The sequence below is a fragment of the Pleurodeles waltl genome, chromosome 12 (assembly GCF_031143425.1).
Source record: "Pleurodeles waltl isolate 20211129_DDA chromosome 12, aPleWal1.hap1.20221129, whole genome shotgun sequence".
Taxonomy (NCBI): Eukaryota; Metazoa; Chordata; class Amphibia; order Caudata; family Salamandridae; genus Pleurodeles; species Pleurodeles waltl.
In genome coordinates, this window is record NC_090451.1 from 49174294 (window position 1) to 49202239 (window position 27946).

Sequence of the window (27946 nt, forward strand, 5' to 3'; positions counted from 1 at the left end):
CAGCCTCAGTATTCATGAGATAGAGACAGGAAGTGTAGGTTGGTGAAAGTAAGAGGCATGAGATGGAATCAAAACCAGGCAGCCTTAGTATTCATGAGATAAAGAGACAGGAAGTTTAGGGGTGAAAGTAAGAGACATGAGGTGGAATCAAAACCAGGCAGCCTCAGTATTCATGAGATAAAAAGACAGGAAGTGTAGGCGGTGGAAGAAAGAGGCATGAGGTGGAATCAAGACCAGGCAGCCTCGGTATTCATGAGATAAAGAGACAGGAAGTGTCAGGTGGTCGAAGAAGGAGGGATGAGGTGGAATCAAGACCGAGCAGCCTCGGTATTCATGAGATAAAGCGACAGGAAGTGTAGGAGGTGGAAGAAAGAGGCATGAGGCGGAATCAAGAGACGGCAGCCTCGGTATTTGGCAGCTCCAGCATTCAACAGTGCCGGCACCGGGCTGAAAAAAAACTTTTTCTCTGTGATTTTATTTACCACAAAATGAAGCACCCAGTGTATTCTCAAGAACACCCCTCATGCCTAGTTGGTGTTTTTATCCCCAGCACTAGGTGCACTGGGACATACCAAGGCCATTAGGCACTACTGAAGTCATCATGAATGCAGTGACGTGGTGGTGGGGATTGGGGGTTGTTACAGGGTTTGTAGTGATGAGTGTCAGTGATGTTTATTTTTAATTGAAACCATAATGTCCCCTGAGACAATTTTTAATTCATTTGTAAGGTTCTTTCTTTTTATAACATTAGGTAGAACGTAATTTTGGAAAAACACATTATGTCCATTTTAAAAAGGCCCCCTCTCACTTCACTGTCCTCTCTCTTATCCCGCCCCAGCCCCAACGACAGGAGGTATAAGAAAGACCACATCTGTGTTTAAAATGTTTTTATTAAACGTATCAAAGCAGCTCCTGGCTGAAATATTAAACAGTACAGTATGACACAGAAACAAATGAAACTTTACAACCAGAGGGGAGATTAGAGACGCGTTGTTTTAGCAAAAAGTAGTAAAGTTGGGTCAGAGGTCTAAAGATGGCAACATGCCCCATACCCAACAATTACACAACAATCACATGAGCCTTAGGTATTGTACATTAAAGGTCAGTTTAATCGTTTTTTTTAATTAAGAGGTTAGCTTCAGGCACATAACCTGGGAACACCTTTGAGAAACCAGTCCCCAGGGAAAGGCTGTGGTCTAGAAATGACCTCGCCCTTGAGGTGCTGGAGGGGAGTCAGACATTCCTTGTGGTTTTGCTATTCAAAGGTTTCTCAGTGAAAAGTTCCAAAATAACTTCGGTCTGCACCATGGCACAGATGCCTGGTTCACCCATGCCACAGATATCCGTCCTAATCACCCTCAACAAAAAACACATTATCCGAAGAAACCAGACCATAACCCCACAGACTCGTGTGCCACGAGCCACAGCCACAGAACCACTCACGAAACTGGCACCAATGTGTTCGATGTCCCCAGAAGATCGCAAACAGGAGCCTAGACACGGGCTGAAGCTCATTCAGACCAGGACACTGCTGGGGCAGAGTGAGAAAGGGTCTGCAGGTAGGAAAGGACATTCTACATGATCAAAGTGAATGTCATGACTTAGTTTTAGGATTCCATTGGCAAAAAGCATCTGCAGATGCAGAACAGGAAATGCCCCAGGGGCGATTAGTGTTTGCATGCATTGTTTTGCAAGCCTGAGCACTTTGGTGTAACAGAAGGGGGTGCAGGTACTGGCAAGGTCCCTCTGATGATTGAGCAGCACACATCTTATGCCCCCACAGGCGATGGATGGGGGGTGGTCCCATGGAAATGCAGGAAACACCTATGCCCCTGTACCAAGGTCGTATAACAGGTGTGGGTGCAAGGGTAATGAGGCTTTTGGGCGATGCACTGACTATGCACCAAATATTAAGTTGCAAACTATCAGTGTGCTCCCCCCCCCACCCCCACAAGGGGTACTAGAGCCCTAGGGACCCTCAGGCAAATCCCCGCACTCAGGTGTAGTACACAAACTACACCTGCCTGTGGGGGATGCTGTCCTGCCTTCAGAAGCAGGGTGGTCCTTCAGCAGGACAAAGTATCCTGCGATCGGTGCCAGTCTGGGCACCACATGCAGCCCTGCCAAAAATGTTCAAACCAGACCCTCTCTTGTTCCATCCGTTTTCAGTCTCTTATCTTCTCTCCCACTCCCTCTTTGGTCTCTCCCCATCCTTGTGCACTCATCAGCTTTCCATCCTCTCTCTTCCTGGCTATGCCCTCACTGTGCCGGCTGTAACAACCCTCAGAAGCTGCACAGAATGCCAGAGAAGAAGCAGCAGGCCCTGGGCCGCCAAAAACCCAATCATCCTATGGCCCAAGGCCCTCCAGGGAAATGCCCGATGGGATAGTCCGGCCCTGGCAGCAGCTTTACAGATCCAGCCTGACTTTCAGCGCTAGACTGAGGCAGCACATCCTTTAGGTACCACAGCACAGGGACCCACCGCGCAGCAGTGCTAGAGATGCTGGCCAATAGCAGCCTCTTACTGAGGGCAAGAGAGGGTGCATGACAATCTGCCTCTGACATCACAACAAGTGCTGTCAGAAGAAAAACATTCCAAGGGAACCTTTATTGCTCCCTTAGTCCATCTAAACACTAAAGTTTTATGGGGGCGCTGCAGCACCTCCCACACCCCTGGTTCCAGCGCCACTGCTCTGCACCACTTTAAGCATTATAGCGCCTCGAGTCTGAAATACAGACTGGCGAGATGCTACTTCCGTCCAGTCTCACAACTACACTGCACATCCTTCTTCTACAAAATATTCCAAATATTTTACCCTGAGCCCCACACCATCCACCCAAAAATAAAAATAATCATGTGTTTTTTTGCAACTCCGATTTACGTATCCTTTAGTAAAAAGCAGAGCGAGTATTGGGGAGTGGTGGTTAGCTTTGCTTTATAGCAAAAGAATCTTGGTTGATGACGGGGGAAAATATTTTTTGTTTAAATAAGCAATCCTGCAAATAAAGACCGTGGTGCTGATGGCAACAAAGGGTTTATGTGCATAAAGGGATTTTGAAAAATAAAAGATTTAAAAAATAAAAAAGGATTTTATGAGTCAAATCTATCAGCGACCATCTTCGAGACATGAGAGGAATAAAAAAGTGAACCAGCTGCTAAATAGCGTCAGATCTCTCTAATACAAGACATCACCTGTCAGACCAAACACTCACAGCTCGGGGCAAAGCAGGGAGCAAGGGATGCTGGGAGATTTCCTGCCATCACAAGATGGCGGCTTTCTCAAGAGGCACTTTTCCTGCATGGCCTGGGGAAACCCTTTTATGACTGATAGTAGTATTGGAATAAAGATTCCTCTCTGGTGCTCAGTGGAAACAAATGACCTCTAGGCGCTTGGGACGTCTGAGAAAAGAGATCAAGTGATATCAGTTGAAAAGGATCTTCCAGAAACAATTCTTATGTAGAAGGGGGGACGATAGTTAAATAGAGGGGAACATTTGTAGAAAATGTCTCATGGAAAAATACAAAATAAATAAATAAATCTATTCACATTCACAACTATGACTATAGTACTTGTCATCCTTGCGTCACTAAACAGGAAATACTAGATGAGCCCTATGAAGGCACCTAGAAAGAAGGTCAGAGGTGAAAACCAAATGTGCTTCCCCAACAAATGTGAAGCCAGGAACATATTTCTCAAGAAAGACTGGACAGGCACCACTGTAGGGAGATCTGGGCGCTTCTGGACAAGCTTCATCGGGCTGGAAGAGGTAAGGAGGGTTTAGTAAGACTCTCTCTGGCCCACACACGTCAGCATTACAGAGCCACAGACCTGGCCTGAGTCCCCCAAGAAATAATTATTCACCCGAATGGACACAACAAAACCTATTTATCCCTGTATTACCGGTCCAAATTCCACACAATCACCACCTCCCCGACAAGACCTGGCCCAATAAGAAATAATGAAAGGCTACTTGTATTTAACCTACAATTCAGTCTCCCAAGTAACACTGCATTTATGTAACTTTTGGCTACTTTCTGCTTGCCTACATTGTGACGACCCTTCATAGACAAACAGCAAACTTCTGTAGAAAAATAATAAATAAAAAAAATTGAAAAAAAACAAAACTCTGATATCAGTTTCTGTCTTCTCAAGCACTGCATCACGGTTCAGATCCTGAAGAAAACCAATAAACAACTACATTCACGAAATAAAGGGGACGAGCAGTTCCTAGTGTGTTTTGTTGTCGCTCTGGTAAGCTGAGTACCAGACTACTGGGGGGGGGGAACAGCTAGGAGACTATTAAAGACCCTTAGATGTTTGGGGGTCACTTTGGCAGTTTTTAAGACCCTAGAAAAACATCAAATGCCTATGTTAAAAAAACAACAAAAAAAACGTTTTTAAAAAGTAAAAAGTACATTTGATTTCACAGCTTGCGGTGGCTGCCATGTTGTGTTCCTCTCAGGACTGTGCAGGTCCATGTTGTTTTCTTCACAGCTGAGGCTTTCTCCCTTTTGTCCCCCACACCCCTTCTGTCAGCAGAACTTGGATGCGTCCACCATGGAAACGTCTGGAATTCTTCGCCATGGGAAGGCCCGCGCTCCAGCACGCGTACAATGCCTTTCTTCGCCTCCCGCGTATTGTTTGTTCCAAGTCTTTGTCAAAGCCTCACATTGGATGCAGCTTCTGTTCATCCTAGAGCTCCGGAGAACCAACCTGAAAAATATTTACAAGTTTAGATTCAAGGGCCTAGCAAGATATCAATTTAATCTCCCCCCCACCCCGCCGTTTAATTGGAACGGTCCAGCGAGGTGGACCAGAGTGCAAGAATACAGCTGCTCAGAAACAGAAATTTGCATCACAATAAACTGAGCCAGTTACACGCGCAATTAGACTCAATGGATCCAAGCGTTCACGCCAAGATTTGCATATGTGGATCTGAAGCAGGTGGATGGGGCCACTACAAAATGGAGAATCGTATACGGTCACCCAATGCAGGCTGAACTGTGAGCGGGAGGTGGTGCAGTGCGGTGGGGGAGAAAATTAATACGCAAGGACTTTAGAGATCTTGTGATCCACATATATTGACTTGAGGAAGCCATGGACTTACAAAATCTCTTACTCCTACAGCATGATGTTTAGGAGGTTAGGTGGGAGTAGGGTGGAGGCATGGGAAAACAGAGTGCAAAAATATATTTTGCAAAAACAGACTCCAAAACAGTCTACAGAAATCAAGACTTTGCACAAAAATAGCCCTACAAAACTTAGCAGCGGCCTGTAATCCATTATCAGGCCCTTGCGCCTAAATATACCAGGACTGAAGTTAGAACTGTGCATTAACCCAAAGGAAATGTATGTGGAAGAGAACCTGACCATATATAGAAAGTAAACATAGGTTCAATATTTTTAAGGAAGAAATTTGATTTAGGCAAGACATTGGCAGTTATTTTGGAGTCCCTGTTTTCGTTGAAGCTACATTTTCAAATCATGCACTTCCTGTACTGTTCGAGGGAGCTAAAATGCAGTTACTTCTCTATATTTCAGTTTCAAGACAAAGGCAACAAGAAAGAGTTGGTTTTGGTGTTTTGATAGGCTCTTAAAGTATAGAATAATTCACTTATGGAGGAATACGAGGTCTGCCAAACATTACCTCCATCAAAAATCCGGCAGATGTGAATAAATTCTCTCCCAGGCGGCCTTGCAACCCACCACGTGTGTGGATCAAAAACGGTAACAACTTTAAAAGAAAAACACAAATATATAACCCCCTTGTTGTAAATGTGTTAGTGCCACGTGCTTTTTCTAGTGCAGGTAAGATTGGAACAGGAAGCTCCTCCCACTCCACTATCAGCCAATCAGGTTTTCTGCTCTCTGAAGCATCACTTCCTGTTCATACCTGAAGCCAAACGCACTTACGGGGAACTGGAAAAAAGCGTAGAGGATATTTCTAACCTATAGAAGGTGGGGGGGGGGGGGGGGGGGGGGGGTAAGCAGACGCAAACCTGTTTTTCAGGTTACCCAATTATTATTACCTCACCCTCATTTAGATTCACTATTTAGATTCACTATCTGTCGATATTGGGGATCTCCTAAATATCTGTCAGGGATGCAGCCCTGCTGGACCAACAATGGACACCCAGAAGCTAGAGTGACTCCAAGAAGACAGTTTCTCTTGGTTTATTTAATATTTCTGTAGGTTATAGGGCGTGTTTTTTTCAGTCAGCCAGGTTCATACGTGATGAGATCAACCACAGCAAAATGGTGAGAGCAAGGCCCCGTATGAAAATTAAGAAAAAACAAATCTAGCTGGGTTTAGTACTGAATAAGAGGAAAGGTTGGAGACTCCTGCCCGCACTTCTAGAAAGTACTAATCTTGTTTCAACAACAATGTATGACTGCGTGGCCAGGCTCCCTTGGCGTCTTTGCAACCAAAGCGCACGAGTCGATGACTTCTTAGGGGTACCCTGATGCGTGCGGCCAAGGTGCACAGGCACAGGGCGCTCAAAATGTGCTACAGGAAGTGTAAAAATCCTTGTGTTTTTATTCATTTCCTAATTCTTCACTGATTTCCATTTCTTTGTAGACACCCACAATTCATGTAATGTGTTCACTTTCCAAGTGTATCCATAGTGCAGGAATCCTTGTCCATTTGTTATGACAATTTGTCAAATTACCACATTGGGGCTCATTTTTTTTTTTTTAAAGGGTTAATTTGGGAAAGGCATCTCAGGCTGACATAAAAACAGCACATCCAGTCTAGGTTTTTCTGTGCACTCTGGGATTTGTAGTCCCGACTTTATAACGGGTCAGACTGGAGCACACAGGCTGAATAAAAAGAAAGCGCTACTAGCATACTGCGTCTGAAAGCGCCTTGAGGCATGGCCCTGGAGTACAACAGCTACCTGTAGGGCACCAGGACCTAGCTTCTAGAACTGCGTGCCTCGCGGGCACCAACCTGCCCAAGAGCACACGTGCAGCAGCGGCGGGCACGGACCCCGCTGGAACACGGGGTAGGAAAACTAATCCCCTCAACTCCTGCACGAGTCAGAGATGGAAAACTATAAACCAGAGTGTAATTAGAAACTTAGGCGCTTCTCCCATTCCGCGAATAGTTGCCCCTCCCTCGGACCTCACACTGCTACCACCAGCTGGTCGGGTCTTTAAACCAAAGCGGCACTTTGCGACCTCTGACCCCGCCCCCAGCTGACATCTTGGATGGGAGATGGGCTTTCCCATGGAAAGGGGACACCAGCCCGGGTGACCAAGAGCTGTTTTTAAGCAGCCACTTTTGTTTTTCAACGGGGGTGCATGAAAACAGGACGATAAAACTGCCCCCCCCCCCCTTGCAGGGAAAGCAGATGGCAATAAACTCTGCGTCCTCCTACCTGCCAAGCCACCACGTGTTGCTGATTTGTTGTCACTGTAGTTAACAATGAATACGTCTCCAGCGTAGGTGCGATGCAATAAAATACGAACACGTGATATCTGGTTAAAGGAACGCGTCACCAGGACCACTTTCTGTGCTCTGAAGGCGCGGTGTGGAAGAAAGATATTCCTGCGGTGAAGGCCTGATTTATAAAGGATGTGGACCGAAGGAAAGAAATGAACTCAAATAGTACACCAATGTTTACAAAGACTTCTGACATTTTTAGGAATTTGCTTGTGTTTACTGTGATGGCAAAAAACGGGCTCGCGTGACGAAAGGCTGATTTACAAATGAGGGGACTGAAGGTAGGAAATCTACTGTCTGATGTTACTCCTACGTTGCAAGGAGACGTACGACGTAAGGAACAGGTTTGTATCTACTGTGGTGGTGTAATAAAGTATCTCTGGGGGCGAAGTGCCAATTTACAAAGGGAGAGGACTGAAGGTAAGAAATCTACACTCAAAGATTATGTCCAAGTTTCTCAGCAGGTTTCTGATTCTGTTTTAGCAATTTGCTAAGGTTCCCTGGAGTAGTCAGGACAGTCGTAGTTTCACATTTACACATACAGAGTTTCAATCGGGGGAAAACTCAACATTTGTAAGTGTGATACAGATTTACTTACAAAATGTAAGTGTCTTTTTTCCCATAATAAGGGATTTCCCCTACGCTTCGTGGATAAACTCCTAACTTACACCCCCTTTAAATATGGGGATGTTCTCTCTCACCCTTGAAACGTTTTTACTCCTGCCTTTGACCTAAGAAAATTATTGTGGGTTTCCAGCGTAGGAATCTACCTGCAAAAAATATATGTATTCTAAAATGTGATAGTTTGGGGGGTGTTTACCTAAAGGATCTAGTCTGCTCAACCATAAATGGCAAACATCTCACCGCAGGCTTTTCAAATCTGACATTCCGCAAGCAGGCCCTGTGAGCAAAGTGCTGACTTTCATACTCTCAATGCTCTTTACGGACCACCTACAGTCAACTGAATTATGTAAGAGAAGTTGTGAATCAGACCTCAAGTACTGAGTTCTAAGAGAAGGAGACCTGTTTTACTCCTGCTGTCCCTCCTGTGAATGTGTGATCCTCGGCACAATAGCTCCTTGGACCTCAGTTCACCATCTGCCAAAAGGGAAAGTCCTAAAAAGAGGGTCCCCGAGACTCGTGAGAATTACACAAGAGAGAGCCTGTCCCTGTTCTGGTGCTGAGCCAATGCTTGTCGCGCTCTGCCCTGCATGGCCGTCTCCTGAGAAACGGAGGGGAAGACGCATGCAAGCGTTTTAAGGTATTTAAATGCCCCCCCTCAATATTCGAGAACATTACTAGTCTAATAGCTCATAGAAGCTGGCCACCACCACTGTGCGTAAAGGCGCTTGGACGTAAACGCGCACACAATGGCGAAGGCGGTGTGAGCCCAAGGGGTGGCGAGTGTGCCGATCACCACTTTGGGCACATTGTGTGGCAGCTGGGAGAAAACAGCAAAGCCCCTCGGGTGCCCCACCAGCCGGCACCCAAGAACAGGTGTGGGAGGAGAGGACAACTTGTGGCCAGGTCGCGAGCGCTGCAGGAAGCCTGCCTAAGCCACACACATCCTCACTCCTTGTCAGGGCCACTGGAAAAAGAGGCCTTGGCAGCCCCTGCCTTCTCTCTCGGAATATTAATTTGCTGCACTTGCCTGCCAAGCGCTGTGTGGTACAGAACAAAAGTTGCTAAAACATTTACGTGCTGGGACTGCAACACCCCTGATGCTTTGGAAGAAGTAACCTGGCCATCTTTTATCTGAGTGCCATATTCAGGCATTTAAAAGGCAATTTCGCCAAGATGGTGAAACATCCCCAGTTGATGCACTTGGAGAAGAATTTTGGACCTCAACAGGAGACAAAAATCTTTGTCATATAGAAATGTACTTGGAGGGTGAAGTACCCCCAGTAAGGAGTGCACACTATGAATGAAACGCACATGGCTGCTTTGCCAGTTTATGATTCAGTGAGGAGACGGGTTTAAGAGGGTCAGCAGTCTATACCGGATAACCTTTAACCGAAGGCATAACTGGGATAAACCGTATAAGTGGGGGGAACCTTTTATTACAACGAGTCTCGACACAGAGGCCTTGTTTTCAGCTGAAAGTAAATAACATCTGCACTCACTATAAGGTTATATATTTTCTGTGGTTGAATGAAAGATAACATCTTGAACTCTTGGCTACAAACATTTTGGAAAAAGTTGGGGTGAATATAGTTTTCTATCAAACTGTTTTCCTGTTGTACTGGCTTCCCTTTTGCAGCAGTGTGAGCTAAAATCTCAAAACACAACTAACCCCCAGACCTAAGTAATGCAAGGGGCGATGTGCGCCTCGGAGATACATAGGCCCCTAAAATATAAATTTGCAAAACATAAATTTACATGGTTACTATTACTTTAAAAAAAAAATACATATAGTTACCTTTCATGGGATGAGTGTGTTAAGTTGCTAAGTACTTCCACGTACTGACGAAGGCTGTTGGGATCAGGGAGTATGGGACCGTGGTCACACTGCTCCACGTGTCCGACGAAGGGTCGTAGCAGTCCAGAGTTTTGCAGCGTTGCGCACCACAGTATCCCCCAACCACATACAGTTTGTTGCCTGAAGCCACAGCCCGGCAACTGATGCGTTTGGAGGTGACGTCCCCAAATTTTGACCACTGGTAAGTCTCGCTGTTGAAGCGGTAAGCAGAGCTGGCAGAGAACTCCGTGTCTCCACCAATGACCACTACGTGGCTGCCCAGCCCTGCGGCGGCTGTGTATCGCCAGGGCTGCGGGCAGGTGGTTGGAACAGTCCACCGGTTCAGGCAGGGATCAAAACACTGGACTTTGGGCAGCTTATCACGGTTGATACTGGTGCCACCAAACACAAAGAGTTTCATTTTGGCTCCAACCACGGCAGCGTTGCTGACCCCTTCTTTGAGAGGTGCCATCAGCGTCCACTTATCGGCATGTGGGTCATACTGTTCCACCTGCTTCAGAGACACCGAAGGGGAGGCGGGAAAAGAGCCCGTCACAGCTGTGTGGCCACCAACCACATACAAACAATGGTCAAGTTCTGTGCAACCATGGCCAAACCGGGCCACCATCATGGGAGCAGCTTTGGACCACTCATCGTGAAGAGTGTCATACACCCAAACGTCTTTGGAGGCCCCGTTCTCGGATCCTTTGCCGCCGGTCACGTACACCTTGCACCCGATGGCACATGCGCTACACTCCTTGCGTGGGCTCGGGATGTCAGTCCTAGGCATGATTTCACTGGTTTTCTGATCAATCATGTAGATTTTGTCACACATGAAAGTCTGGCCTCCGAGGAGCAGCAAAGCCTGGCTGATTTTGCGAGGTTGGGCGCAAAAGCCAGTCACCAGACCGTCGTTCTGTAAGATCTTCATCTTGCAGCGTACCGCGTCCTCCACGATCTCCTTTCCCAACTTGTGGCCATACACCAACTCATCAGCTGCAACAATGTTTCTCAGATAGGACTCAGGCAAGAGAGCGAGACGCACGCAGCGTAGCAGGTCAGGCAAGTCGTCATGGCGCCGGGGGAGGTCGAACTTCACCCACCCAATCACAGCTTCATAGACAATAGCTTCATCTTCCACTTCCAGTTCTTCACTCCTTACCAGCTCCATGAGCTTGCCCTTTGGAAGCCTCAAGAAGTCTTCTGTTTGGTACACAGAGGCAAAGTTGGCCAGGCACATCCTCCAGGAGAGCTCGAAGAGGCCTTCGCAGCAGTACGCGTCTGACAACAGCATCATGTTCAGGCAGTTGGCGGGGTGGAGGTTCTTCTCAAGGAACTCAGCCGAGGCGTCGCGGATGTCAAGAAACTGCAACATGTCCCCAGCCTCTAGAAGCGACTCTGCGTTTTCTTCGTTGATGATCACGCGGGCAGAATACGCATAGTCCAGAAGAAGTTCCAGAACCTCAGGGTGTAAGGCGTCGCGGAAGTTGACCTCTGTGTCGCGGCTTTCTTTCAGCCCCCCGCTGAACATGGCGTCGAAGTAGCGGCTGCAGGAGGCCAGAACAGCCCGGTGGCAGGGGAAGGTGCGGTTTCCCGCCTGGAGCACCACATCGGTGAAGAGGCATCTTTTGCGTAACAGGTTCAGGTGCGTCAGGAGGCTGTCGGCGTGGCCCGGTTTGTGGAACAGCTGGATGTTCATCGAGCCCGAACTGGACCTCGACTTCCGGTTCTCGTGATTGCTGACAGACATTTTCAGTGGTCACTCCTGGAAAAGAAAATGAAAGCATTACTTCAGAGGTCCAAGGTGAACAAAAACAATGATGCTCGGTCCAGAATGTAAATCAACGCTCACTCAGTCTCATTCAATAAGACCCCGCGTGGAATGTCAGAAACTTACTCTCTGGAGGATTTCAGCTACATTTGGAGCAAATTTCCAACTTTCATGTAATTTGCGAAGACTTTCTGGAGTACTTCTGGAAATGCTAGTCACACATTTCCATCAGTAAGCAGGAATACTGTATGTTCACCAGTTGGGAAATTTTGCATACATAAATATGATGCTCAGGTTTATGTCCACAATTTTTTTCCCAGTTCGCCCAGAGATACATCTTCCTCGAACCCCCAATTTATGAAGATAACCAGGACTGCTCCAGTGAATCTATGACAGTGTCAGAGTTCCAAGACTACTCCTACTGAGTAAAAATGTACGCAAGCAGATTCCATAAGGCAGAAATTTACACGAGTAATTGGGAATAGTGCACCTGCACAAGTAACCTTTCTTTCTTCAGCAGGAAATAATATTTCTCTGTGGAGATACACCTCACAAACCTTGAAATATGGGGGATGTTTCCTTCCCTGTCCCACCCGCCCTTTGACAGCCAATTCCACATTTGTTTCCAAGTTGGGAACTTGTCTGCAAGTTGTGAGGAGATGTGGCCTAGTGGCTATAGCGCCTGCCTTTGGAACCCGAAGACCCAGGGTCAAATCCTGGCCTTGGCATATTCAACATCGTGAGATTTTGGGGAAATCACTTAATCTCCCTGCGTACAAAACGTCCAGACACACTTGCAAGGTTTGTGTGCATTCTCTCCATTGGTCGAAACTAACTTTGGTGAAAACGTGCAATGGCTGTAAACGTCTAGTGCTGGTAGATTTGCCACCACGAGAGTGAAATTTAGTAATACAAAATTTAAATAAAGATGATTCTATGAATGAATGTGTAAATTATCCTGTCTAAATTGTACTTTTAGTCGACTACGTTCTACATCGGCTCAAGCAAAAATATATTGGTAAACCGGGCTCACACTGAACCAGGGAGGTCAAAAAAAAAATAAAAATTATAATAATAATAAAAATGATTTTTCTCAGACCCAACCCTTACAGCACGCGCTGCGCCTCGTTATGGACACTTACTTCAAAGGCACTTGAATTCCTCAAAAGACAGACCTCAGGCCAAAAGATGTTTATTAAACCGAGGCGGCGGGCGGCTAGAACCGGTTCATCTTTAGTGCAGGGATAGCCCCGTAGGCGCTACAGCAAGTTGTAACACAAAGTTTGTAGTTGGGGCCTTCATGCCTGCACAGCCTGTGCCATACATGTTCTCCCAGAATGTTCCACTCTTTGCTCTGACGTCACGAGTGAAGCCCCAAAACATCCAATGAGGAAGCCTGGACGCAGGGGCGGAGCAATGGTACCTGGGCCCTAATGAAAGCCCGGAAAAGGGTCCCCCATGCCAGGGTTTAGTAGTAAAACAGCTATTAGTGGGAAGTAGCCGGCCCCTCACACCCCTGGGTCACTGCACCTGCTGCACTATGGACAGTTACCCACCTGACCGGAAGGAGCCCTGGTTCACTCAGATGCTTCTGCTGAGAAGCCTCTTGCCACCATGGCCACCAGCTTTCCGGAAGTAGTCACTACTGCAGTTACACAAGCGTGATTGTACATACAATTACGCATGCGTAAATGCTTACTAAATGCACGTTTCCACTTGCTATTTTTTTCTCCACGAGGAAAATATTTTCTCCAAACAGAAACCCCTTCCGCTACATTTCGGGGGAGTTCACTGCTCCTTTCAAAACTGGAAAATTATGTATTCCTTTGGTAGGAGGAGATCTCCAACCTTTTTGAAAACACTATGGACTGAAAAAAAAAGGTTGTCTCAGACGCAAACTCCCAAATTTGAAGGTTTCCCATGCCCACTCCTCATGCACGCGAGAAGACTTACTCCTACATTGCATTATACTACAGTGATCCAATGTTACAAGTTCATATGTTGCACGCGTAAATCAAGTGTTAGGTGAATTTACTCGTGCAAATGCCTTTGTGAATCCGGCCCCTGTTGTCCGCAGGTGGGAAAGGATGTTACTTTGGTGTAGAATTGGGGTACCATTACGTTCCTGTACTAAATTAGTACTCTTACGTCCCTGCAATCACCGGAGGAAGGGTGACATGTCATTCTGATTAGTGTCTTCTAAGTAGGGGGTAGGACCGGGAAGCCTGACTCCGGGATCTCCCGCTTATCCCACTCAGGTACGACTTGAGTTCTACACATTCAATAGCACCAAGGTCACACTTGAGTCAGTGACGCAGCCGCGGCGCCGTGTCCTAATACATGCAAGTGCAATGGACTCAGATCCCATGATCTGACACTGAAAAAACACAAACACCAGTCGATGAAAAGGGGGCCCTCACACCACGGGGCCCAGGTGCCACTGCGCCTGCTGCACTGTTGATAGCTTTGCTGAAATACGACAGTGCTTTAGCAGCCAAACGGAAAGACCTTAAACTAAAGGCAGTCCCTGTGTAAAATACTAAACACAAAAAGCGAACATTGTCTCCACTCAAAACACATCCCAGAATGCATCAGACTGGACCACAAAAGATGGGTTTGTGGTAATGTCAAGTTTAAATAAGATGTTTCTCCATCTGCTTTCGGACAAAAATAGCCAGAAACGTACTGCACTAAAAACATCTTCGAGGAATGTCTTTGGGCTGGCAAGGTTACGTTTAAGCTAGTTCAGTTTGGGACAGTGTCCGAAGTACTTTCAATTTAGGCCAAAAAAAACAAAAACGTCTGCTTGGCCTGAAGTCCAGGGGTGGGTGGGACTCGTAGAGTTACATAAAAACTCTGCGAGACTCTGCGGAGTTCTGTGAGCGGCAGAGATCGGCAGGTCACGCTGGCCGTGCGTAAATCTGCGCAAAGGGCACCTCGTGTTGCGCCAGAAGGCGCCGCTGCTCGAGATGGTTTCGCTGCTGCTCGAGTAGATTTTCTGTGTGAGCGGCAGCTTTCCGAGCGTGAACGGTCACGACCACACGTGTTGGGAAAATATCTGCGGGTGCCCGCCTAGCGCCCAAAAATCACGCTCAGAGATGGCAATTCTTACTCGCCAACTTACCAGTGACAGATGCCCCTGCCGCCTACTTCTGCTGGGACGCAGAGGCCTGAGCTGTGGAGGAAGGCCGCAGGAGACAGGGCGGTGCACAGTGACCCCACAGAAGTTTATTTTTGTAAAACGAGGCACTAAAAACGGCTCGGGCAGCCTTCAATTTTCGTCTCAGAGCTGCGGAACAATAACACAAGAGGGTGAGGTGGCCCTAGCACAGCTGGGGCCAGAAGAGACCGATTAAAAACCCACATCTGGGCATTCAAGTATTTGCCAAATGCTACAGAAATGATTGCTGGTCTGCAGGAGCGCGTGCGCTGCGGTCGTGGTATTGCAGTGCTTAATTTGTAAATAAAGAGGTGCCGGTGCTCAAAGCCCTTCTCTTAAACACGAGACTGCTGTAATTAAATCTGCCAGCACTGAATACTGAGGCAGCATAATGCTGAAGCCATCTCGGACCTCTACAATCCATTTACAGCCACCCCTGCCCCTTCAACTCATCCTGCAACTTTCTCCCTTTATGACGCTTTTTAGTTTTTCCTTCCTCCGTCTTTCTCATGTGTCTTTTGCTCGCAGCAAATGCTTGAGGCTGAAGAATAAGCCCCGGCCCTCAAAAATAAGTGCCGGTGCTTAGCACCGGAAAAAACAAGCACAAATTAAGCACTGTGGGATTGTGTAGTCACCCACTGGTTGCGCACTTCGGGGACTAGCAATCTCTTCACTTACCTTAGTAAACGGTCGATTTCTGCGATGCGGCCACGCCCCCTAATACATAGGGCTTATCCCTTAAATATTCAGTGCCCCAGGATTCTGATGGGCAGCAATGCATGCTGGGACTGGGCGACATTTGTACTGACAGCCTTCCACACCAACCGATAAGCAGCCCCTGTAGATAACTTGCCTTAGGCAAGCCGGTGTTTTCAGACCACATCATCAATGGCGACCACAATTTTAATAAGCACTGGCAAAGCCAAAAGTTCTGGCTTGTACATTTAGTCCTTTTCTAAAACATTAGAGAAACATTATTTAAAAAAACTTGAAGGGAAACCAATAAAATAAAAACGTTCTCAAGAGATAGACTTTTAACGATTTATTATTCAGAATACTTTTGAAATGTAAAATACTCCATCGTGCAATGCACAGGAGGCGGAATGAAGCGCCAAACAGCCAATAGCGAGAGGCGAGGCGCTGAAGAATACTTGTCCGGGTGACGACAACGCACAGTACGTATATTTTAAAGATTTGGTAAGAATGGGCCAGGCTGACAGATCAGCTCTAAACCTAGATTTAAAAATCCCGGCATGCAAAGGGCAGATTCCTGGGAAGTGTCACGTCCCCGAGCCCACAATTTTGCCTCCAATCAAAACACTGCTGTGGCTCTAGGGTAACGCCCTGCAGTGTGAGGGGTGCGGAAACACAGCATCCACCCAAGGCAGGGACATGGACAAACGTACACACGTGTCATCGTAAGGATTTTGGGGATTCTGGGCAAGACATATTTTGGGGCTCCTGTTTGGAACAATTTTGAATCTTATCACCCGTTGTTTGCCAGTTCAAGCCCCATGTTGCCTAAATCTAAGAAGGGGGGCCCTGGGCAATTGCCGGCTTTGCTCATGTGCCTTACAATATTTCAGCACATCATCAGAATGAAACAAGCCACAATATATTTCGGCATGTACATCTATTCATTCATTTTCACCGATCCATAGTCAAATGCTTCCCAGGCGCTATACGGCACAGCCCCACAGGGCCGGTTTTAGGGCGGTGCGGCCGCACCGGGTGCTGACCTGGAATGGGGGTGCAGACCTCTGGTGGGTGGTGTTTAGCAATAACTTAGAAACCTGCGATTTAAAAGCACCTGCTGTAAAGGTTCCTTGTGGGTCCAACCTCAGGGATGCAATTAAAATGTCAAGAGACCTCTTGTGATTAATGTTCCTGCTAGGGAGAGAGATGGGAGTTTGTCCAGCTGCAGCTTTGACTCGCCATAAAGTAGCATAGAGGGTTAATATACCTGCTGCAAAGAACAGAAATACATCTTGTGTGGATAGCTGAGCGGTTAGTAAAGCCAGCCTTTACAAGCGCTTTAACACAGATGAATGTATGTGAAAGGGGGCTAAGGAGAGAAGAGGGGCACATTTCCGGAAGGTAGTGTGGGGTTGCCAAAAAATATTGTTGCATAGGGCGCCGCCAGCGCCAAAGCCGGCCCTGCAGCCCCCCTAAACACCACAACAGTGGGTCCAACCTTGCCAGCTCTTTTCCTTAAGACTCACTTCTAAACAAAGGAAACATGACCACAAAACACACCAGTTCCAGTCAACAAGAACCCCAGAACTGTAAATAGGGCCTAGGTTCTAAAAGGACCTCGGAATCTTAGAAACCCTGTCAAGGCGCTATACAAATGCACTTAAGGTAAGTACACTGTGCAAAATCATTGTTTATAGCTCTGGGCAGGGGGATAGCCCCAAAACTGAGGGTTACTACTACACAGGGAGCAGAAATGCCACTAAATATGCCACCCACAGCTTCTCCAGCACAGGAGCCAAGCCCAGTTACCCATCTCACAGCCACAAACTTGAAGGTTTGGGCCCGACCGGACTGGACACCTGGTGGCACAGATTGTTGGTGCACATAATCATGAGTCCTTAACTCGCCAATAAACATGAGTGGCAGCCGGCACCAGATTTTAATGGCACATATCCCATTTGAAGAAAAAAAAATAAAGTGACTTTACTGTAACCTCTGAAGTGGGTAAAATAAAAGAAGCCTTTCATTCCCTCTGAGAGGCCCCAAAAAGCACCCCAGACCTGGTAAAACCTGAGCAGCACGTCCAATGACGTGCCTGCGGAGGTCTGTGGTGGAGAACAGTCCCTCACAGACCTGCCCACAGGCCGGCCATCTTTACCCGGTTAGGGAAGGCCTCAGAGGGCATGTCCCGGCACAGCTCCCACTCAGCCGCTAGCAAATGACTTCACCCACCAACAAGGGCACAGCAGCGCCATTGTAGGGTTCAGGGGAGGGGAGGCCTCGCCCACCCAGGGTACAGGAGGGGGAGAAGATTTAGGAAACCGGAGGAATCAACATAATTACTCAAAATGGAATACAAATTGCCTTCACGGTACAATTTACTGAAGCCTTACAGGCCTGGGGCGAGATAATTATTAAAGCACATTAAAACACAAAACAAATTCCGGGAATTTACAAGAAATGAAAGGAAATGAAGTGTTTAACTTTATATATCCAGCGCGCACATCCATGGGATGCCAAGCCCTCAACCTGCGAATAAGACATGTTATTCAGGCAGCCGGAAGCGAATCCGTGCTTTTATAAAGAACGAAGCAAGGCCTTTTTTTGCATTTTAAAACCTAAGTGTTCTAACAGCTGCTGCATTGACAGGCAAAACAAAAGGGCTGCTTTCTGCGTGATTCGGTGCGCTTATGAGAAGTAAAATAGCGCGTCATGCATGGCAACGCAATAACTTCATGGGAGGCGGAGTGATGCCCCAACAGCCACTAGCATGAGGTGACAGGGCCCAACATCTGGGCGGAGCCAAAGCCCACTGTATATTTTAAAAGAATTGGTGATGGAGGCTTTTGGAAGGCGGGGAGGTCCAACCAGGGGCAGACTGGACATGCCCAGCCGTGCCCACTACCCTGAGTGAGATTCTCTAACCTGGGCACCTCCAGCAGAGGTTGGCACAGACACCAAGTGACAGAAATACGCATGTGACTGTCTGAGACAACTCCAGCCCAGCTTCCTCAGCTGCCTGACGGTGTAACCTTGCACCCTTAGAAGGCCAGCAGGACGCCCTTCTTCGCCTTCCAATTCCGGGTCCTCTAGGGGGCATCAAGGACGCACCAGTAGGAATATTTCATACCCCACAGCTGGACGGGCTCGCCCTCCCTGGCACTTAAGGAGCAAGAGATGGTAGCCACAGAGAGTCAGCCGGATTCCCGGAAGGAAGGAGGCGACGGCCAGCCCCAAGATAACACGAACACCAGCAGAATTGCTGAGCCGGGATTGGAAGGCGCCTGTAAATACGGACCTTTGACCAGCAAACACTGTCACCGGCCCCTTGATGTCTGGGGCAGCTTGCCCTGTTTAGCAAGAAGTGCTTGGCGCTACATAACTGGGCTGCCACTTTCTATATTGCGTCAACAGCCTTTGTATAGCGGCAACCAACACTATTAAGGCTTCTTAGCGCGATTCTCTCGGTGGGGGGAGGGTGTTTGTGCGTAATCTGATTATCAGGCACAATAAAAAGTGAGGGCATCGGCCACACAACGGTGTGCTGCCCACCATGGCATTACTAGGGCAACCATTAAAAGTGTATATGCTTTCACCAACCCACCAGACATCTACTACTGCCTCACTGTCACTCATTCCCCAGCAGCTACATCATAACAGGAAGTCACTCATTCTTGCACATCTCACCCAAGACATGGCAGGACCTCCCTTTGCACATTAGAGCCTCCTCACTTCTTCAGGACAACCCTCCAAAGTGCATGCACTTTCATCAACCCACCAGACACCTACACTCTGCCTTACTATCACTCATTCCCCAGCAGCCGCAACATCAACACTGGAGGTCGCTCATTCGCTTATATCATGCCCAAGACATGGAATGAGCTCGCTCAACACATCAGAGCCATTTCTAGAGTTTTGACTCTTCACATAAGCACCTTGGGGACCAGAAAACTACACAGGGTGGAGGTACACACAAGCGCCTGGATACCCTTTCCGGTGATTAATGTGCTATACAAATGAATATAACATAACAAGCGTGCCCGCCTCTCCAGCAGGGCAGCGCTGAGATTCCGGGCACCCACCAGTCCCTGTGGCACTCCAGGAATGTGGTGGAATGTCACACCTTCACCACGGGAGTGCCCGAGCTCCAGGTGAGGTCACAGGGGTCTGAGGGCATGCACTCAGCTCCCTTCCCACTCCCATAATGCACTGCAGCCGAGGGCACTATACTAAGACACTTAGCACACGGTGCAGGGCTGTAATGCCTCGCTCTGATCTGGTGGACGGGCAAACATTTTAGCATGTGCCCAGGAAGCGTGCTGGCATACCGGCGTGCGGTGGCAGCCCTGGGAGCAGCACAGGATTATGGGTCCCGCCGGGGACTCTCACTCACTGTGCGTCTTGTGAGCAATCAGTGCAAAAGGAGCGAGGCACGAAGACTGATGCACTGTGTGTGTTGTGAGCCATCAGTGCCAAGGGAGTGGGGCACAAAGAAATACTGATGCTCTGTGTGTCTTGTGAGCTATTAGTGCAAAGGGAGTGAGGCACAAAGAAAGCCTGATGCACTGTGTGCCTTGTGAGCTATCAGTGCCAAGGGAGTGGGCCACGAAGAAAGACTGATGCACTGTGTGTCTTGTGAGCTATCAGTGCAAGGGGAGTGAGGCACAAAGAGTGATGCTCTGTGTCTTGTGAGCTATCAGTGCCAAGGTAGTGGGGCACAAAGAAAGACATGCACTGTGCGTCTTGTGAGCTATCTGTGCAAAAGGAGCGAGGCACGAAGACTGATGCACTGTGTGTATTGTGAGCCATCAGTGCCAAGGGAGTGGGGCACAAAGAAAGACTGATGCACTGTGTGTCTTGTGAGCTATCAGTACCAAGGTAGTGGGGCACGAAGAAAGACTGATGCACTGTGTCTTGTGAGCTATCAGTATCAAGGTAGTGGGGCACAAAGAAAGACTGATGCACTGTGTCTTGTGAGCCATCTGTACATGGGAGTGGGCCACAAAGAAAGCAATGCAATCCACGTCTTGCGAACCATCAGTGCAAGGGGAGTGAGGCACAAAGACTGATGCACTGTGTGTGTTGTGAGCCATCAGTGCCAAGGGAGTGGGGCACAAAGAAAGACTGATGCACTGTGTGTCTTGTGAGCTATTGGTGCAAAGGGAGTGAGGCACGAAGAAAGACTGATGCACTGTGTCTTGTGAGCTATCAGTACATGGGAGTGGGCCACAAAGAAAGCAATGCAATCCACGTCTTGTGAACCATCAGTGCAAGGGGAGTGAGGCACAAAGACTGATGCACTGTGTTTTTGTGAACCATCAGTGGAAAGGGAGTGAGGCACAAAGACTGATGCACTGTGTGTCTTGTGAGACATCAGTGCAAAGGAGTGAGGCACGAAGACTGATGCACTGTGTGTCTTGTGAGCCATCTGTACAAGGGAGTGAGGCACGAAGAAAGCGATGCAACGTGCGTCTTGTGAACCATCAGTGCAAGGGGAGGCACAAAGACTGATGCACCGTATCTTGTGAGCCATCAGTGGGCGTGAGACGTTAAGACTGATGCAGAACGTTTCTTATGAACTACCCGAGACAAGGGAGTGAGACACAAAGAAAGACTGATGCACTGTGTGTCTTGTGAGCTATCAGTACCAAGGTAGTGGGGCACGAAGAAAGACTGATGCACTGTGTCTTGTGAGCTATCAGTACCAAGGTAGTGGGGCACGAAGAAAGACTGATGCACTGTGTCTTGTGAGCCATCTGTACATGGGAGTGGGCCACAAAGAAAGCAATGCAATCCACGTCTTGCGAACCATCAGTGCAAGGGGAGTGAGGCACAAAGACTGATGCACTGTGTGTGTTGTGAGCCATCAGTGCCAAGGGAGTGGGGCACAAAGAAAGACTGATGCACTGTGTGTCTTGTGAGCTATTGGTGCAAAGGGAGTGAGGCACGAAGAAAGACTGATGCACTGTGTCTTGTGAGCCATCTGTACATGGGAGTGGGCCACAAAGAAAGCAATGCAATCCACGTCTTGTGAACCATCAGTGCAAGGGGAGTGAGGCACAAAGACTGATGCACTGTGTTTTTGTGAACCATCAGTGGAAAGGGAGTGAGGCACAAAGACTGATGCACTGTGTGTCTTGTGAGACATCAGTGCAAAGGAGTGAGGCACGAAGACTGATGCACTGTGTTTTGTGAGCCATCTGTACAAGGGAGTGAGGCACGAAGAAAGCGATCCAACGTGCGTCTTGTGAACCATCAGTGCAAGGGGAGGCACAAAGACTGATGCACCGTATCTTGTGAGCCATCAGTGGGCGTGAGACGTTAAGACTGATGCAGAACGTTTCTTATGAACTACCCGAGACAAGGGAGTGAGACACAAAGAAATATTAATGCGAAGCGTGTTCTGTGTACTATCAGTCGCAACAGAGTGAGGTACGGAGAGAGACCGGTGTGATGCGCATCTTGTGAACCATCTGTGGCAAGAGTGAGGTGTGATGAAAGGGAAATGCACTGTGTGATTTGTGAGTGATCTGCACTTGTGCCAAGGGAGTGAGGCACACAGAAAGACTAATGCACTGTGCGTCATCTGTGGCACAGGACTGAGGCATACAAACCGAGGCAACGTGCTGTACAATGTGTGTCTCGTGAAATATTAGTGACAAGTGAGTGGCACGAAGGAAGGTGTGTGCAGCTGGTGAGGAGCTACAGTGCACACAGACAATGGAGCCAATGTGTTTGCTGTGAAAACTCAGGGCCACGGCCAGTAGAGACAACTAAGGCGTGCACACTCTTGTGAACGACTGTGCACGAGCCCAGAACACAGGCAAAAGCATGGCAGTCATGCACTGGGCCACCAGACCCTGGGGCAGCGAGGGGCACCACGGTCCATAATGTGAAAATACAGCGCACCAGTCAATCAAATCAGACACCAGAGCGATGATCCACCTCACTTGGACACTTTGCACGACCCCAGAGGGCAGAGAGCAGAACCATTCATCAGGGGTAGCGAGCACTATATAGCGCTAACATCGTAGTCTCCACCTCTTGGAGCGGAGGTCTGGCTTTTCAATTAACCAACCTGCCATAGGCAGGCCAGGTGCACACACCTGCTCAGCGCCAGGATACCCTCGCGGCTGGTAGTTCAGTACACAAATAAACATTACATAACATCATACTGTGTGACGTCACTGTGCAACACCACAAAAATAGTCAATTGTGCCAGGCATACACCATTTAATGCAGATAGTAGGGCAATGGAACCGTGCCCTGTAGACACAATTTATACCTCTCAGAGCCCTGTGGACACCATGCATACCCCTCAGGGAGCCCTGTAGACACCATGCATACCCCTAAGGGAGCCCTGGAGACACCATGCATACCCTTCAGGAAGCCCTGGAGACACCATGCACACCCCTCAGGGAGCCCTGGAGACACCATGCACACCCCTCAGGGAGCCCTGGAGACACCATGCACACCCCTCAGGGAGCCCTGGAGGCACCATGCACACCCCTCAGGGAGCCCTGGAGGCACCATGCATACCCCTCAGGGAGCCCTGGAGGCACCATGCATACCCCTCAGGGAGCCCTGGAGGCACCATGCACACCCCTCAGGGAGCCCTGGAGGCACCATGCATACCCCTCAGGGAGCCCTGGAGACACCATGCATACCCTTCAGGAAGCCCTGGAGACACCATGCACACCCCTCAGGGAGCCCTGGAGACACCATGCACACCCCTCAGGGAGCCCTGGAGACACCATGCATACCCTTCAGGAAGCCCTGGAGACACCATGCACACCCCTCAGGGAGCCCTGGAGGCACCATGCACACCCCTCAGGGAGCCCTGGAGGCACCATGCACACCCCTCAGGGAGCCCTGGAGGCACCATGCACACCCCTCAGGGAGCCCTGGAGGCACCATGCACACCCCTCAGGGAGCCCTGGAGGCACCATGCACACCCCTCAGGGAGCCCTGCAGACACAATGCACACCCCTCAGGGAGCCCTGCAGACACAATGCACACCCCTCAGGGAGCCCTGCAGACACAATGCACACCCCTCAGGGAGCCCTGCAGTCACAATGCACACCCCTGCAGACACAATGCGCACCCCTCAGGGAGCCCTGCAGACAGTGCACACCCCTCAGGGAGCCCTGCAGACACAGTGCACAACCCTCAGGGAGCAGGCTGCCGCTGAGGTTACCTCCACCAGTGCATGGAGGACATCTGTGCTGGTGAAAACTTGTGCCTGACACCTTGAACAGTGAAGACATTTATTTCAACGGTCACAGTGTCCATGAAATGCCAAAATACCGCAGTACACCGGTGACCCCTACTCTGAAGAACGAAATATACCTCCCACACCGCCCTGCGCCCATGCACACGGGAGAAGTGCGTCATGGACTCTTTCTTTCGATAAAACTTGTGCACCATTCACCAGGTAGCCGTTTTGTAACACCATGTACAAAGCATGTTGTGCAAAGCACACTCATTTCTTAATTCCACCCGTGCAAACCATGCACAGCACACAAGACCCTTATTATGGCAACAGGCAGTAAATTGTGCAGTCCGTGTGCTTGGAAGAACCCAAAGTGTGAGCCTCAAAACACAACCTGAGCACTGACTCGCACCACAGCACACCACAGTGCAAGTAACACCAGTAAAGCCACATCAGTGCACTTAAAATAAAGTGGGAGTGCAGTGCGCACTGTGTGCTCCTCAGCACCCGACACCCCACACTTCAAACAGCAGAACCGGTGCACAGCCCCACAGCCGCTTGTGCACACAAGAAGAGTGTGCCACCCGCGCCGTGCACGGAACCTGCGTGCACAGAGCAGATCAAAGGAAGTGGGGGAAAGCAAACAGAGAGCGCAAACAGTGTGACACGGAGGAGGGCGGGTGTGCTGCTGGGGCAGGATAGAGCGCCGGCCTGTGCACACCACTGCCCTGGTGAGCGGGGGGCGGGGCCTCTGTGGAAGAGGACAACAAGGGGGTGCACTTCCACTCCTGGGGCCCCCCACAAGGCTCGAAACAGCAACGTGGGCAGAATCCACGTGGAGGAGGTACTGACACACTGCGGGTAGAGTACTACAGGGGCATGGAGGAGGTACTGACACACCGTGGGCAGAGTACTACAGGGGCATGGAGGAGGTACTGACACACTGCGGGTAGAGTACTACAGGGGCATGAGGAGGTACTGACACACTGCGGGCAGAGTACTACAGGGGCATGAGGAGGTACTGACACACTGCGGGCAGAGTACTACAGGGGCATGAGGAGGTACTGACACACTGCGGGCAGAGTACTACAGGGGCATGAGGAGGTACTGACACACTGCGGGCAGAGTACTACAGGGGCATGAGGAGGTACTGACACACTGCGGGCAGAGTACTACAGGGGCATGGAGGAGGTACTGACACACTGCGGGCAGAGTACTACAGGGGCATGGAGGAGGTACTGACACACCGTGGGCAGAGTACTACAGGGCATGAGGAGGTACTGACACACTGCGGGCAGAGTACTACAGGGGCATGGAGGAGGTACTGACACACTGCGGGCAGAGTACTACAGGGGCATGGAGGAGGTACTGACACACCGTGGGCAGAGTACTACAGGGCATGAGGAGGTACTGACACACTGCGGGCAGAGTACTACAGGGCATGAGGAGGTACTGACACACTGCGGGCAGAGTACTACAGGGCATGAGGAGGTACTGACACACCGTGGGCAGAGTACTACAGGGCATGAGGAGGTACTGACACACTGCGGGCAGAGTACTACAGGGGCATGGAGGAGGTACTGACACACTGCGGGTAGAGTACTACAGGGGCATGAGGAGGTACTGACACACTGCGGGCAGAGTACTACAGGGGCATGAGGAGGTACTGACACTGCGGGCAGAGTACTACAGGGCATGAGGAGGTACTGACACACCGTGGGCAGAGTACTACAGGGCATGAGGAGGTACTGACACACTGCGGGCAGAGTACTACAGGGCATGAGGAGGTACTGACACACTGCGGGCAGAGTACTACAGGGCATGAGGAGGTACTGACACACTGCGGGCAGAGTACTACAGGGCATGAGGGGGTACTGACACACCGGGGGCAGAGTACTACAGGGCATGAGGAGGTACTGACACACCGTGGGCAGAGTACTACAGGGCATGCAGGAGGTACTGACACACTGCGGGCAGAGTACTACAGGGCATGAGGAGGTACTGACACACCGTGGGCAGAGTACTACAGGGCATGAGGAGGTACTGACACACCGTGGGCAGAGTACTACAGGGCATGAGGAGGTACTGACACACTGCGGGCAGAGTACTACTGGGCATGGAGGAGGTACTGACACACCGTGGGCAGAGTACTACAGGGCATGAGGAGGTACTGACACACTGCGGGCAGAGTACTACAGGGCATGCAGGAGGCACTGACACACTGCGGGCAGAGTACTACTGGGCATGGAGGAGGTACTGACACACTGCGGGCAGAGTACTACAGGGCATGAGGAGGTACTGACACACCGGGGGCAGAGTACTACAGGGCATGGAGGAGGTACTGACACACTGTGGGCAGAGTACTACAGGGCATGCAGGGGGTACTGAAACACTGTGGGAAGAGTACTACAGGGCATGCAGGAGGTACTAACACACTGTGGGCAGAGTACTACAGGGCATGCAGGAGGTATTGACACACTGTGGACAGAATTCTACAGGGGCATGGAGATGGTACTGACAGCAATGTGGGTAGAGTACTGCAGAGGCGCGGTGGAGGTAGAATTCTACAGGGGCATGGAGGAGTTACTGACACCAATGTGGGCAGAGTACTACAGGGGCATGGAGGAGGTACTGACACCAATGTGGGCAGAGTACTACAGGGGCATGGAGGAGGTACTGACACCAATGTGGGCAGAGTATTACAGGGGCATGGAGGAGGTACTGACACACTGTGGGCAGAGTACTACAGAGCATGCAGGAGGTACTGACACACTGTGGGCAGAATTCTACATGGAGATGGTACTGACACCAATATGGGCAGAGTATTACAGGGGCACGGTGGAGGTACTGACACCAATGTGGGCAGAGTACTACAGGGCATGCCAAGGGTACTGACACACTGTGGGCAGAGTACTACAGGGGCATGGAGATGGTACTGACAGCAATGTGGGCAGAGTACTACAGAGGCACGGTGGAGGTAGAATTCTACAGGGGCATGGAGATGGCACTGACACCAATGTGGGCAGAGTACTACAGGGCATGCCAAGGGTACTGACACACTGTGGGCAGAGTACTACAGGGGCATGGAGATGGTACTGACAGCAATGTGGGCAGAGTACTACAGAGGCACGGTGGAGGTAGAATTCTACAGGGGCATGGAGATGGCACTGACACCAATGTGGGCAGAGTACTACAGAGGCATGGTGGAGGTAGAATTCTACAGGGGCATGGAGGGCCGGAAGTCCACTTGGGCAGAACTGTACAGGACTGTCGGAGGGCCGGACGACAAAGTGGGTAGAACTTTACAGGGACAGGCTGGAGGGCCTGGTGACAACTTAGAAACAGTTTTAAAGGGCAGGCGGAGGGCCGGACGGTGACCTGGGTAGAATTGTACTTGGGCAGGCAGGGGGTAGCTGAAGGAATCGTGGGCAGAAGTCTACCGAGCAAAGGTGGAGGCCTCACAGGACACACGGACCAGTGCAGAGCTCGGTCCGGGGTGCAGCCCCACACCCCCGGGGTCCCTTCCACCCTCTCCCCGGACCCCTCGGACCCTCCAGCCCCCCGCACCGCTCACCTGCGCGGCTCCTCAGACACAGGCAGCTCTCAGGGCACCATACCCTCCGTCCTCCCCGGACAGCCCGCTCCTGCCCCCGGCACACTCAGGGTGAGTCTGGTAGCTGCTCCGCGGACAAAGCCTACAAGAAGCGGCCCCGTCCCGGCTCCTCCCCGGGCCTCTCCCGGCTCCTCCTCCCCGGGCCTGTCCCGGCTCCTCCCCGCCGGGAGGAGCGTCGGAGCACCCGGCAGAAGGGGAGCCTGGGACAAAGAGGGGACTGATCTGCATATGGATGAGGGGGCGTGGCCAGCCCCGGCCACTGTAGAGAAGGGCTCTGTGCGAAGCGCCGGCTCCTGGGTCCTAGCGCCCCCGGGTTCGTGGTGGGGGGAAGGGCAGGCATGCAGGAGTATGGAATACAAGATGAAAGCAGGGCATGCGGCTTCTTTCTCTTGCATCAATGAAGGAGGCTGGTTCTGAATATCATCTCTGCCACTATAATGTATGCAATTGTATTATGTGTACTTTCCTTGTTTTTTTGTTGTTTTTTTAAACTAATTTGAAATATGATTTTCTTTAGAAGAAATAGTTTTAGTTACAACATTTTAGCCCGCTGCATCCTCACATTCAAACTCAAGGGGCCAGGATTT

General features: G+C 49.8%; 1 protein-coding gene across 1 annotated transcript; it reads right to left on the reverse strand.

Annotated features, from left to right (window-relative positions):
* Window positions 1–872: 872 nt before the first annotated feature.
* On the reverse strand, window positions 873–27453 carry LOC138267381 (ectoderm-neural cortex protein 1-like). Its single transcript, XM_069216282.1, has 3 exons — window positions 27321–27453; window positions 9869–11672; window positions 873–4715 (listed from the first exon to the last, which is right to left on the reverse strand). The coding sequence occupies exon 2, from the start codon at window positions 11655–11657 to the stop codon at window positions 9888–9890; it is 1770 nt and encodes a 589-aa protein (XP_069072383.1). The 5' UTR covers window positions 11658–11672; window positions 27321–27453; the 3' UTR covers window positions 873–4715; window positions 9869–9887.
* Window positions 27454–27946: the final 493 nt, after the last annotated feature.